General features: G+C 51.7%; 1 protein-coding gene across 9 annotated transcripts in view; it reads right to left on the bottom strand.

Annotated features, from left to right (window-relative positions):
* Positions 1 to 4282, bottom strand: part of PICALM (phosphatidylinositol binding clathrin assembly protein) — an 81052-nt gene extending 76770 nt beyond the window's left edge. For 7 of the 9 annotated variants that reach the window (XM_069759288.1, XM_069759287.1, XM_069759284.1 and 4 more), the window contains exon 1: positions 3920 to 4267. In XM_069759288.1, coding sequence (XP_069615389.1) covers positions 3920 to 4049 — 130 coding nt within the window. In that variant the 5' untranslated portion in view covers positions 4050 to 4267. Of the gene's footprint in view, positions 1 to 3919 lie in introns of all 9 variants that reach the window. The other 2 variants (XM_069759286.1, XM_069759289.1) reach the window with 1 other exon arrangement.
* Positions 4283 to 15013: the final 10731 nt, after the last annotated feature.

Here is a 15013-nt window from a genome sequence, read left to right as displayed (position 1 = left end):
CACTCCGCACCCCTCACTGAGCAGACGGGGGACCCCCACACTCCGCACCCCTCACTGAGCAGACAGGGGGACCCCCACACTCCGCACCCCTCACTGAGCAGACAGGGAGACCCCCACACGCCGCACCCCTCACTGAGCAGACGGGGGACCCCCACACTCCGCACCCCTCACTGAGCAGACGGGGGACCCCCACACTCCTCACCCCTCACTGAGCAGACAGGGGACCCCCACACTCCTCACTGAGCAGACAGGGAGACCCCCACACTCCGCACCCCTCACTGAGCAGACGGGGGACCCCCACACTCCTCACTGAGCAGACAGGGGGACCCCCACACTCCGCACCCCTCACTGAGCAGACGGGGGACCCCCACACTCCGCACCCCTCACTGAGCAGACGGGGGACCCCCACACTCCGCACCCCTCACTGAGCAGACGGGGGACCCCCACACTCCGCACCCCTCACTGAGCAGACGGGGGACCCCCACACTCCGCACCCCTCACTGAGCAGACGGGGGACCCCCACACTCCGCACCCCTCACTGAGCAGACAGGGAGACCCCCACACTCCGCACCCCTCACTGAGCAGACGGGGGACCCCCACACTCCTCACCCCTCACTGAGCAGACGGGAGACCCCCACACTCCGCACCCCTCACTGAGCAGACGGGGGACCCCCACACTCCTCACTGAGCAGACGGGAGACCCCCACACTCCGCACCCCTCACTGAGCAGACGGGGGACCCCCACACTCCGCACCCCTCACTGAGCAGACGGGGGACCCCCACACTCCGCACCCCTCACTGAGCAGACGGGGGACCCCCACACTCCGCACCCCTCACTGAGCAGACGGGGGACCCCCACACTCCGCACCCCTCACTGAGCAGACGGGAGACCCCCACACTCCGCACCCCTCACTGAGCAGACGGGGGACCCCCACACTCCTCACCCCTCACTGAGCAGACAGGGGGACCCCCACACTCCGCACCCCTCACTGAGCAGACAGGGGGACCCCCACACTCCTCACCCCTCACTGAGCAGACAGGGGACCCCCACACTCCGCCCCCCTCACTGAGCAGACAGGGGACCCCCACACTCCTCACCCCTCACTGAGCAGACAGGGGGACCCCCACACTCCTCACCCCTCACTGAGCAGACAGGGGGACCCCCACACTCCGCACCCCTCACTGAGCAGACAGGGGGACCCCCACACTCCGCACCCCTCACTGAGCAGACGGGGGACCCCCACACTCCTCACTGAGCAGACAGGGGGACCCCCACACTCCTCACCCCTCACTGAGCAGACAGGGGGACCCCCACACTCCTCACCCCTCACTGAGCAGACAGGGGGACCCCCACACTCCTCACCCCTCACTGAGCAGACAGGGGGACCCCCACACTCCTCACCCCTCACTGAGCAGACAGGGGGACCCCCACACTCCTCACCCCTCACTGAGCAGACAGGGGGACCCCCACACTCCTCACCCCTCACTGAGCAGACAGGGGGACCCCCACACTCCGCACCCCTCACTGAGCAGACAGGGGGACCCCCACACTCCTCACCCCTCACTGAGCAGACAGGGGGACCCCCACACTCCTCACCCCTCACTGAGCAGACAGGGGGACCCCCACACTCCGCACCCCTCACTGAGCAGACAGGGGGACCCCCACACTCCTCACCCCTCACTGAGCAGACGGGGGACCCCCACACTCCTCACTGAGCAGACAGGGGGACCCCCACACTCCTCACCCCTCACTGAGCAGACAGGGGACCCCCACACTCCTCACCCCTCACTGAGCAGACAGGGGGACCCCCACACTCCTCACCCCTCACTGAGCAGACGGGGGACCCCCACACTCCTCACTGAGCAGACAGGGGGACCCCCACACTCCTCACCCCTCACTGAGCAGACAGGGGGACCCCCACACTCCGCACCCCTCACTGAGCAGACAGGGGGACCCCCACACTCCTCACCCCTCACTGAGCAGACAGGGGGACCCCCACACTCCTCACCCCTCACTGAGCAGACAGGGGGACCCCCACACTCCGCACCCCTCACTGAGCAGACAGGGGGACCCCCACACTCCTCACCCCTCACTGAGCAGACAGGGGGACCCCCACACTCCTCACCCCTCACTGAGCAGACAGGGGGACCCCCACACTCCGCACCCCTCACTGAGCAGACAGGGGGACCCCCACACTCCTCACCCCTCACTGAGCAGACGGGGGACCCCCACACTCCTCACTGAGCAGACAGGGGGACCCCCACACTCCTCACCCCTCACTGAGCAGACAGGGGACCCCCACACTCCTCACCCCTCACTGAGCAGACAGGGGGACCCCCACACTCCTCACCCCTCACTGAGCAGACGGGGGACCCCCACACTCCTCACTGAGCAGACGGGGACCCCCACACTCCGCACCCCTCACTGAGCAGACAGGGGGACCCCCACACTCCGCACCCCTCACTGAGCAGACAGGGGAACCCCCACACTCCTCACCCCTCACTGAGCAGACGGGGGACCCCCACACTCCTCACTGAGCAGACAGGGGGACCCCCACACTCCTCACCCCTCACTGAGCAGACAGGGGGACCCCCACACTCCGCACCCCTCACTGAGCAGACAGGGGGACCCCCACACTCCGCACCCCTCACTGAGCAGACAGGGGGACCCTCATACTCCGCACCCCTCACTGACCAGACAGGGGGACCCCCATACTCCGCACCCCTCACTGAGCAGACAGGGGGACCCCCATACTCCGCACCCCTCACTGACCAGACAGGGGGACCCCCACACTCCGCACCCCTCACTGAGCAGACAGGGGGACCCCCACACTCCTCACCCCTCACTGAGCAGACAGGGGGACCCCCACACTCCTCACCCCTCACTGAGCAGACAGGGGGACCCCCACACTCCGCACCCCTCACTGACCAGACAGGGGGACCCCCACACTCCTCACCCCTCACTGAGCAGACAGGGGAACCCCCACACTCCTCACCCCTCACTGAGCAGACAGGGGGACCCCCACACTCCGCACCCCTCACTGAGCAGACAGGGGGACCCCCACACTCCTCACCCCTCACTGAGCAGACGGGGGACCCCCACACTCCTCACTGAGCAGACAGGGGGACCCCCACACTCCTCACCCCTCACTGAGCAGACAGGGGACCCCCACACTCCTCACCCCTCACTGAGCAGACAGGGGGACCCCCACACTCCTCACCCCTCACTGAGCAGACGGGGGACCCCCACACTCCTCACTGAGCAGACAGGGGGACCCCCACACTCCGCACCCCTCACTGAGCAGACAGGGGGACCCCCACACTCCGCACCCCTCACTGAGCAGACAGGGGAACCCCCACACTCCTCACCCCTCACTGAGCAGACGGGGGACCCCCACACTCCTCACTGAGCAGACAGGGGGACCCCCACACTCCTCACCCCTCACTGAGCAGACAGGGGGACCCCCACACTCCGCACCCCTCACTGAGCAGACAGGGGGACCCCCACACTCCGCACCCCTCACTGAGCAGACAGGGGGACCCCCATACTCCGCACCCCTCACTGACCAGACAGGGGGACCCCCATACTCCGCACCCCTCACTGAGCAGACAGGGGGACCCCCATACTCCGCACCCCTCACTGACCAGACAGGGGGACCCCCACACTCCGCACCCCTCACTGAGCAGACAGGGGGACCCCCACACTCCTCACCCCTCACTGAGCAGACAGGGGGACCCCCACACTCCTCACCCCTCACTGAGCAGACAGGGGGACCCCCACACTCCGCACCCCTCACTGACCAGACAGGGGGACCCCCACACTCCTCACTGAGCAGACAGGGGGACCCCCACACTCCGCACCCCTCACTGAGCAGACAGGGGGACCCCCACGCTCCGGCCGCCGGTTCCCGGTACTCACAGTCCAGGTGCTTCTTCTTGGGCCCCATGATCTCGTGGGTCGTGGCCTTGCACACGGTCTTGGACACGGCGGAGCCGGTGACGCTGTGCTGAGCCGCCGTGATGCGGTCCGTGATGCTCTGCCCGGACATGGCAGCGTCTTATACCTCACAGATCAGAGGGAAGAGGCCCGGGGCGCGGGATCCGGTGTGAGCAGCCCGGCCGCACACCTGCTCATGGAGAGGAGCCGGCCCCGCACGCACACACGGACACTGCCGGCCCAGGAGCCGCCGCACGGCGCCGAGCGTCACAGAACGGGAGCGGAGGAGGAAAATGGCGGCGCAGCTCCACCTCAGAGCCCGGCGGCATCACGTGACCCGAGGGCGGAGCCTACACGGGGCGTCTGACATTGGGGGCGGGGCTTTCCAGAGAAATCCACTGTGTAGTGGTGACATCGCGTGGTGGGCGGGACAATTACTGGGAATCCAGCGATATGGGCGGGGCGTATATCTAGACACGCCCGATGTCAGGACTGGACACGCCCAGTGTTCCCAAGTGATCATCCCAGTATAATCCATGCACACAGTCATATGTGGAGCTATATACTACACATACTTGCAGCGCTGGGGTCCTGGGTTCTAATCCCACCCAGGACAACATCTGCAAAGAGTTTGTATGTTCTCTCCGTGTTTGCGTGGGTTTCCTCCGGGCACTCCGGTTTCCTCCCACATTCCAAAGACATACTGATAGGGATTCTAAATTGTGAGCCCCATCGGGGACAGTGATGATAATGTGTGCAAAACTGTAAAGCGCTGCGGAATATGTTAGCGCTATATAAAAATAAAGATTATTATTATTATTATTACATACACCAGTAATCCCAGTATAATCCATGCACACAGTCATATGTGGAGTTATATACTACACATACACCAGTAAGCCCAGTATAATCCATGCACACAGTCATATGTGGAGTTATATACTACACATACACCAGTAATCCCAGTATAATCCATGCACACAGTCATATGTGGAGTTATATACTACACATACACCAGTAATCCCAGTATTATCCATGCACACAGTCATATGTGGAGTTATAGACTACACATACACCAGTAATCCCAGTATAATCCATGCACACAGTCATATGTGGAGTTATAGACTACACATACACCAGTAATCCCAGTATTATCCATGCACACAGTCATATGTGGAGTTATATACTACACATACACCAGTAATCCCAGTATAATCCATGCACAAAGTCATATGTAGAGTTATAGACTACACATACACCAGTAATCCCAGTATAATCCATGCACACAGTCATATGTGGAGTTATATACTACTGCCTCTGTACAAATCCCTAGTTAGACCGCACATGGAGTACTGTGTCCAGTTTTGGGCACCGGTGCTCAGGAAGGATATAATGGAACTAGAGAGAGTACAAAGGAGGGCAACAAAATTAATAAAGGGGATGGGAGAACTACAATACCCAGATAGATTAGCGAAATTAGGATTATTTAGTCTAGAAAAAAGACGACTGAGGGGCGATCTAATAACCATGTATAAGTATATAAGGGGACAATACAAATATCTCGCTGAGGATCTGTTTATACCAAGGAAGGTGGCGGGCACAAGGGGGCATTCTTTGCGTCTGGAGGAGAGAAGGTTTTTCCACCAACATAGAAGAGGATTCTTTACTGTTAGGGCAGTGAGAATCTGGAATTGCTTGCCTGAGGAGGTGGTGATGGCGAACTCAGTCGAGGGGTTCAAGAGAGGCCTGGATGTCTTCCTGGAGCAGAACAATATTGTATCATACAATTATTAGGTTCTGTAGAAGGACGTAGATCTGGGTATTTATTATGATGGAATATAGGCTGAACTGGATGGACAAATGTCTTTTTTCGGCCTTACTAACTATGTTACATACACCAGTAATCCCAGTATTATCCATGCACACAGTCATATGTGGAGTTATATACTACACATACACCAGTAATCCCAGTATAATCCATGCACACAGTCATATGTGGAGTTATAGACTACACATACACCAGTAATCCCAGTATTATCCATGCACACAGTCATATGTGGAGTTATATACTACACATACACCAGTAATCCCAGTATAATCCATGCACAAAGTCATATGTGGAGTTATAGACTACACATACACCAGTAATCCCAGTATTATCCATGCACACAGTCATATGTGGAGCTTTATAATACACATACACTAGTAATCCCAGTATAATCCATGCACACAGTCATATGTGGAGTTATAGACTACACATACACCAGTAATCCCAGTATAATCCATGCACACAGTCATACTGTATGTGGAGTTATATACTACACATACACCAGTAATCCCAGTATAATCCATGCACACAGTCATATGTGGAGTTATATAATACACATACACCAGTAATCCCAGTATTATCCATGCACACAGTCATATGTGGAGTTATATACTACACATACACCAGTAATCCCAGTATAATCCATGCACACAGTCATATGTGGAGCTATATAATACACATACACCAGTAATCCCAGTATAATCCATGCACACAGTCATATGTGGAGTTATATACTACACATACACCAGTAATCCCAGTATAATCCATGCACACAGTCATACTGTATGTGGAGTTATATACTACACATACACCAGTAATCCCAGTATAATCCATGCACACAGTCATATGTGGAGTTATATAATACACATACACCAGTAATCCCAGTATTATCCATGCACACAGTCATATGTGGAGTTATATACTACACATACACCAGTAATCCCAGTATAATCCATGCACACAGTCATATGTGGAGCTATATAATACACATACACCAGTAATCCCAGTATAATCCATGCACACAGTCATATGTGGAGTTATAGACTACACATACACCAGTAATCCCAGTATAATCCATGCACACAGTCATATTGTATGTGGAGTTATATACTACACATACACCAGTAATCCCAGTATAATCCATGCACACAGTCATATGTGGAGTTATATAATACACATACACCAGTAATCCCAGTATAATCCATGCACACAGTCATATGTGGAGTTATATAATACACATACACCAGTAATCCCAGTATAATCCATGCACACAGTCATATGTGGAATTATATCAGGGGTGGGCAATTAATTTTCCCATGGGGCGGCATGAGAAATTGGGATGGTTTTAGAGGGTCGGACTAATATAATGAACTCATTCTTACCCACTAGTCTACATATGTCATATGCTATCTTTTCATAAACACACAGTACGTCTGGCTGGATGCTCTCTGCTGAGACACGTTGATCAGAGTCTAATTCAGGAATAATAGCCGGAGGTGCAGAAAACACACAGTCGCCTCAATGGCACCACACATGATTTCTACGCAATGATTAGAGATGAGTGAACTTACAGAAAGTACGGGTTCTTGCAAATGCAAATTTTCCACTGGATTCCACTGCCTGGAGAAAATGGATGCAGCCATGTATAGCTATGGAAACAAATAAACATATCTGGTATCGCTGTATATGAAATTGTCAACTATGGGCCAGGTGGGGGTGTGGATGCAGGAAAAAATAGTATTTAGGACCCCTCTATCACATAGTAAAAGTGCCCCATCTGTGCCCTCACACCCCACTGTGCCTCCATATAGAAAATAGAACCCCTGTGTCCCTGCATATAGGGATCAGGCCCCTCTGTGCCTCTAGTAATCCCCCCGTCCCCCTCCCCAGTATGTGATATCACCATTGTAGGTAGTATTTCCCATGTAGCCCCCAATATGTAATATCCCTTAATGTAGCCATCCCTTGTAGGTGATCACCACTGATCGCAATCCCCCCTGCCTTGCCCCCCCCCCCCTAGTATGTGATAGCCGCGGCAGCCCCATGTAGTAGCCCCCCTCCCTCACACTCCCCAGCAACACAGGAACCCCCTCTCCCCCCGACCGCGCGGATACTCACCCTCACCCGAAGGAGACCGCCAGCCAGCAACTTGCTTCACGGCAGCACATCCCGCGCGGCGCTGGAGTGACGTACGCACGTGACGTACAGGGCCGATGCGGAGCTCAGCCTCTTGTGACCGGTGGCATAATGCTGCCTCCGGTCACAAGAATGATTGACACAGCCGGGAGCCAATGGCTCCTGATGCTGTGTCAATCACATCCTGACCCAGAAACTGTATACGCTGCAAGCACATACAGTTCCGACAGCGTGTGGATGAGCTCGGGGCCTCCACTCCAGCCGCCAGCGGTCCTCCTCAGAAGCGTCTGGCCGAGCGGTGGCGGGGGCGGCTGTCAGAAGTGACAGCTAGCTGGCGGGCCGTTTAAAATCATCAGGCGGGCCGGATGCGGCCTGCCGGCCACATCTTGCCCAGGTCTGAATTATATAATACACATACACCAGTAATCCCAGTATAATCCATGCACACAGTCATATATGGAGCTATATCATACACATACACCAGTAATCCCAGTATAATCCATGCACACAGTCACATATAGAGCTATATCATACACATACACCAGTAATCCCAGTATAATAGAGACAGCGTTCCAAGGACAGAGGCGCAGATAAACCCACAGTGGGTAAATTTATTAAAAAATAAATAATAATAAACATTGTAAAACGCACATTATCTGAAATTATCAGGAAATTTCCGGGTAGATGTGAACTCAGTGTTCATGGCCTCATCTCGTAGTTTTGGCCATTTTAGCGTACAGAGGATTGTGTGGGACTCAGGTAATAATACGGGGAGTTAAAGCTCCGCATCGGCTCTGCTAAGTGCTGCTCTCATGTGCGGCGCTTCAGCTGTTTATGGCACCATTGCTGACTTGGCGTTTAGCCGAAGTCTTTCCTGTCTTCCCAAGTGGCCATTTAACAAACATCTAAACAGCCCTGCCGTGTGATCGGCGAAGAAACGCCCCTGGCCAGCTTTATTTTTTCCACCAAGCCAAGTTTCAGGAACCGCTAACAACCACTGATCACCGACACAATCCCCTTAAGGATTCGTTCCCACCTCTACAGATGGATATGGCCGGATAGAGCTTGTAAACACGAGCACTTTTGCAATTTACTCCTTATTAAAATGTGCAGCCGTTCTTGAGATATTAACATTTTTGGGGAGCTTTGTTTACAGCTCGTTGCCTAGGAGACCGACCACCGCTGCTGTCTAGTTCGTAAGTGCTGAGCTGTTGCTGGACGGGATTAGGAGGTAACGGTGCGCTGCAGCGATCCAAGCCAACTTCAAAACAAGTGCTTACAAGCTCGATAGAATAGAGTTTGGAGCTTGTAAGCACTGCGCATGTTCTCTTGTCTGTCGCAGCGGTGGTCGGCCGTCAAGGCAATGGGCTGTAAATAAAAGAAAAATGTTTTTTATCTTTATTTAGTTTATCATATGCAATGATATTTCTTTTTAATACTTTATTGCCATTATTCCTTCTCACCCATTTGCACTGATAAAATGTCCAGATGAGCTTTGACGCATCACGTTCCTCCTCCTTAGCCCCAATTTTTTTTTTAAATTCCATCAGTATAAATGTAGCTCCATCTTGTTATCTGGATTTTATGGTTTTTGTCCTAAGGAAGAAGTAGGCTACTTCAAAACATGCAGATAAAATAAAAACCACAGAATCTTTAGGGCCATGTTCACACTAGGCGCTTTTTTTCCGCCTTTTGTATGCCAACTATGCTTTGCTAGTTTTTTTGCACAATAGAGCATGTCACTTTTTTTTTAAGCGCTCTTCACCCATTTAAAGTAACGGGTGGTGAAAAAAAACGCTGAAAATCTGCACCAAAAAAACGCCGGTATCAGGTTTTGTAGCATTTTTTTTGTGCCAAAACCTGATTAAATAGAATGAGATTTTTTTTTTGCACTAAACTTTATCAGCATGCACAACAGACAAAAGGGCACAAAAAACGCAGCAAGAAAAAACAAGTAAAACCTGCTTTTTGCTGCAGAAAAAAAACGCCACATGTGAATATAGCCTTAATGTGAATCTGAATTGCCTTCATTTTCCAGCAGCGCGAATTATTGGTCTGTGGACCCGTGGATGGGATTACATGCTTTTCTAATGTTGTGATCATATCTTAATCAAATTAGTATAACCTTTGTTTACTGAATCGATGTTAAGCCGGATAAAACCCTATTGCGCTTCTAATTGCTTCCTCAGTATATCATTACCACTAATAATGGCAGACCACACGGTCATTATGGGGATGGTGATTTGGGGGGCGCCCAGTGTCAGCGCCTGTTTGAAGAGCTGTGGGGGGGTCATGATACTGTTTGCAGGGCTAGGGGGACAATTATACTTTGTGGTGGGTTGTGTCGGGGTCATTATACTGTATATAGGGTTGTGCGGGGGTCATTATATTGTATGGAGGATTGTGCAGGGGCCATTATACTGTATGGAAGGATGTGCGGGGGCCATTATACTGAATGGAGGGCTTTGTGGGGGTCATTATACTGTATGGACAGTTGTGCGGGGGCCATTATACTGTATGGAGGGTTGTACGGGGGCCATTATACTGTATGGAGGGTTGTGCAGAGGCCATTATACTGTATGGAAGGTTGTGCGTGCCGGGGTCATTATACTGTATGGAGGGTTGTGCGGGGGTCATAATACTGTATGGAGGGATGTGCGGAGGCCATTATACTGTATGGAGGGGTGTACAGGGCCATTATACTGTATGGAGGGTTGTGCGGAGGTCATTATACTGTATAGAGGGTTGTGCAGGGGCCATTATACTGTATGGAGGGTTGTGCGGGGGCCATTATACTGTATAGAGGGTTGTGCGAGGGCCATTATACTGTATGGAGGGTTGTACGGGGGCCATTATACTGTATGTAGGGTTGTATGGGGGCCATTATACTGTATGAAGGAGGGTTGTGTAGGGGTCATTATACTGTATGGAGGGTTGTGCGAGGGCCATTATACTGTATGGTGGGTTGTACGGGGGCCATTATACTGTATGTAGGGTTGTACGGGGGCCATTATACTGTATGGAGGAAGGTTGTGCAGGGGTCATTATACTGTATGGAGGGTTGTGCGGGGGCCATTATACTGTATGGAGGGTTGTGCGGAGGCCATTATACTGTATGGAGGGTTGTACGGGGGCTATTATACTGTATGGAGGGTTGCGCAGGGGTCATTACACTGTATGAAAGTTTGTGCGTGTGGCATTATACTGTATGGAGTATTGTGCAGGGGCCATTATACAGTATAGAGGGTTGTTTGGCGGTCAGTATACTGTATGGAGGGTTGCGCAGGGGCCATTATACTGTATGGAGGGTTGTGCGGGGGTCATTCTACTGTATGGAGGGTTGTACAGGGGCCATTATACTGTATGGAGGGTTTTGCAGGGACCATTATACTGTATGGAAGGTTGTTCGGGGGCCATTATACTGTATAGAGGGTTGTTCGGGGGCCATTATACTGTATGGAGGGTTGTGCAGGTGCCATTATACTGTATGGAGGGTTGTGCTTGGGCCATTATTGTTATGATCTGGTGGCCTTGGAGCAGCATGAGACGTACTCTGGAGAAGGTGGCACCTGTACTGACCGCAAACCCTGAACCTAGCAGCGCAACTAGAAGTATCCGTGGGGGGTACCTAACACTCCCTAGACCCCTCGACACAGCCTAAGAACTAACTACCCCTAAAGACAGAAACAGGAAACCTATCTTGCCTCAGAGAAAATCCCCAAAGAAAAGCACAGCAAACAGGAGAGACCAGAAAGGATGTGAATCCTCCAAAAACAATGGACAACTGGCAGGGACTAAAGAGTCCTGCAAAGCTATATACCCCAGTCAGTTTTGCAATTAGCAGATACACCTGTCCAATCCTGCAGTCCAGGCACAACTGCATTACCCTCTACAACCACCGGAGGGAGCCCAAAAGCTGAATTCACAACAGTACCCCCCCCCTTGAGGAGGGGTCACCGAACCCTCACCAGAGCCCCCAGGCCGATCAGGATGAGCCCGATGAAAGGTACGAACCAAATCAGCGGCATGGACATCAGAGGCAGAAACCCAAGAATTATCCTCCTGGCCATAACCCTTCCATTTGACAAGGTACTGAAGCTTCCGCCTCAAAAAACGAGAATCCAAAATCTTCTCAACAACATATTCCAACTCCCCATCGACCAACACAGGGGCTGGAGGATCAACAGAGGGAACAACGGGCTCCACATATTTCCGCAACAAAGATCTATGGAAGACATTATGAATAGCAAAAGAGGCCGGAAGCTCCAGGCGAAAGGACACCGGATTAATAATCTCAGAAATCTATAAGGACCAATAAATCGAGGCTTAAACTTAGGGGAAGAAACCTTCATAGGAACATGACGGGAAGACAACCAAACCAGATCCCCAACCCGAAGCCGGGAACCAACACACCGACGACGGTTAGCAAAATGTTGAGCCTCCTCCTGAGACAACACCAAATTGTCCACCACATGAGCCCAAATCTGCTGCAACCTGTCGACCACAGAATCCACACCAGGACAGTCAGAAGGCTCAACCTGCCCAGAAGAAAAACGAGGATGAAAACCAAAATTACAAAAAAAAAGGCGAAACCAAAGTAGCCGAACTAGCCCGATTATTAAGGGCAAACTCGGCCAATGGCAAAAAAGCCACCCAATCATCCTGATCAGCAGACACAAAGCATCTCAAATAGGTCTCCAAGGTCTGATTAGTTTGCTCAGTCTGGCCATTTGTCTGAGGATGAAATGCAGAAGAAAAAGACAAATCAATGCCCAGCTTGGCACAAAAGGCCCGCCAAAACCTAGAAACAAACTGGGAACCTCTGTCGGACACAATATTCTCCGGAATACCATGCAAACATACCACATGCTGAAAAAACAACGGAACCAAATCAGAAGAAGAAGGCAATTTAGGCAAAGGCACTAAATGAACCATCTTAGAAAATCGGTCACAGACAACCCAGATAACCGACATCTTTTGGAAAACAGGAAGATCGGAAATAAAATCCATAGAAATATGTGTCCAGGGCCTCTCGGGGACCGGTAATGGCAAAAGCAACCCACTAGCGCAGGAACAGCAAGGCTTAGCCCGCGCACAAATCCCACAGGACTGCACAAAAGAACGCACATCCCGCGACAAAGAAGGCCACCAAAAGGACCTACCAACCAAATCTCTGGTACCAAAAATCCCAGGATGGCCAGCCAACACAGAACAATAAACCTCAGAAATCACTTTACTAGTCCATATATCAGGAACAAACAGCTTCCCCACTGGACAGGGGTCAGGTTTATCAGCCTGAAACTCCTGAAGAACCCGTCGCAAATCAGGGGAAATGGCAGAAAGGACCACCCCTTCCTTCAGAATGCCGACCGGCTCAAGAACCCCAGGGGAATCAGGAAAAAGACTCATAGAGAGGGCATCCGCCTTAACATTCTTAATACCAGGAATGTACGAGACCACAAAATCAAAACGGGAGAAAAACAGGGACCATCGAGCCTGTCTAGGATTCAGCCGTTTGACAGACTCGAGGTAAATCAGATTCTTATGATCGGTCAGGACCACAATATGGTGCTTGGTCCCCTCAAGCCAATGTCGCCACTCCTCAAATGCCCACTTCATAGCCAACAACTCCCGATTGCCAACATCATAATTGAGTTCCGCAGGCGAAAACTTCCGAGAAAAGAAGGCACACGGTTTCATCAAGGAACCATCAGAATTCCTCTGAGACAAAACGGCCTCTGCCCCAATCTCAGACGCGTCAACCTCAACCTGAAATGGAAGAGAAACATCTGGCTGACGCAACACAGGGGCAGAAGTAAATCGGCGTTTAAGCTCCTGAAAGGTAGAAACAGCCGCGGAAGACCAATTCGTCACATCAGCGCCTTTCTTTGTCAAATTGGTCAGAGGTTTAACCACACTGGAGAAGTTGACAATGAAACGACGATAAAAATGAGCAAAGCCCAAGAATTTCTGAAGGCTCTTCACAGATGTGGGCTGAATCCAATCATGAATGGCCTGAACCTTAACCGGATCCATTTCTATAGATGAGGGAGAAAAAATGAAGCCCAAAAAAGAAACCTTCTGCACTCCAAAGAGGCACTTCGACCCCTTCACAAATAAAGCATTACTACGGAGGATCTGAAATACCATCCTGACCTGTTTCACATGAGACTCCCAATCATCGGAAAAAATCAAAATATCATCCAAATATACAACCATGAATTTATCAAGATAACTCCGAAAGATATCATGCATGAAGGATTGGAACACAGATGGGGCATTAGAGAGTCCGAATGGCATCACAAGGTATTCAAAATGGCCTTCGGGCGTATTAAATGCAGTTTTCCATTCGTCACCCTGCTTAATACGAATAAGATTATATGCCCCTTGAAGGTCTATCTTGGTAAACCAGCTAGCCCCCTTAATACTAGCAAACAAATAATTAAGCAAAGGCAAAGGGTATTGAAATTTGACCGTGATCTTATTCAAGAGGCGATAATCAATACAGGGTCTCAAGGAGCCATCCTTCTTGGCAATAAAAAAAAAAACCTGCTCCCAATAGTGAAGAAGATGGCCGAATATGCCCCTTCTCCAAAGACTCCTTAATATAGCTCCGCATGGCGGCATGTTCTGGCACAGACAGGTTGAAAAGTCGTCCCTTAGGGAACTTACAACCTGGAATCAAGTCAATAGCACAATCACAGTCCCTATGCGGTGGAAGGGAACTGGATTTGGCCTCATCGAATACATCCTGGAAATCTGACAAAAACTCAGGAATTTCAGAAGAGGGGGAAGAGGAAATTGGCATCAAAGGAACGTGACCATGAACCCCCTGACAACCCCAACTAGTCACAGACATAGATCTCCAATCTAACACCGGATTATGTACCTGTAACCATGGGAAACCCAGCACAATATCATCATGCAAATTATGCAACACCAGAAAACGACAATCCTCCTGATGGGCTGGCGCCATGCGCATTGTCAGCTGTGTCCAAAACTGAGGTTTATTTTTAGCCAACGGTGTAGCATCAATGCCCCTTAAAGGAATAGGGCTCTGCAAAGGCTGCAAGGGAAAACCACAACGTCTGGCAAATTCTAAGTCCATTAAG

The sequence above is a fragment of the Ranitomeya imitator genome, chromosome 3 (genome assembly GCF_032444005.1).
Source record: "Ranitomeya imitator isolate aRanImi1 chromosome 3, aRanImi1.pri, whole genome shotgun sequence".
Taxonomy (NCBI): domain Eukaryota; kingdom Metazoa; phylum Chordata; class Amphibia; order Anura; family Dendrobatidae; genus Ranitomeya; species Ranitomeya imitator.
The sequence above is the reverse complement of the archived record's forward strand: the minus strand, read 5'-3'. Positions and strand labels throughout refer to the sequence as shown.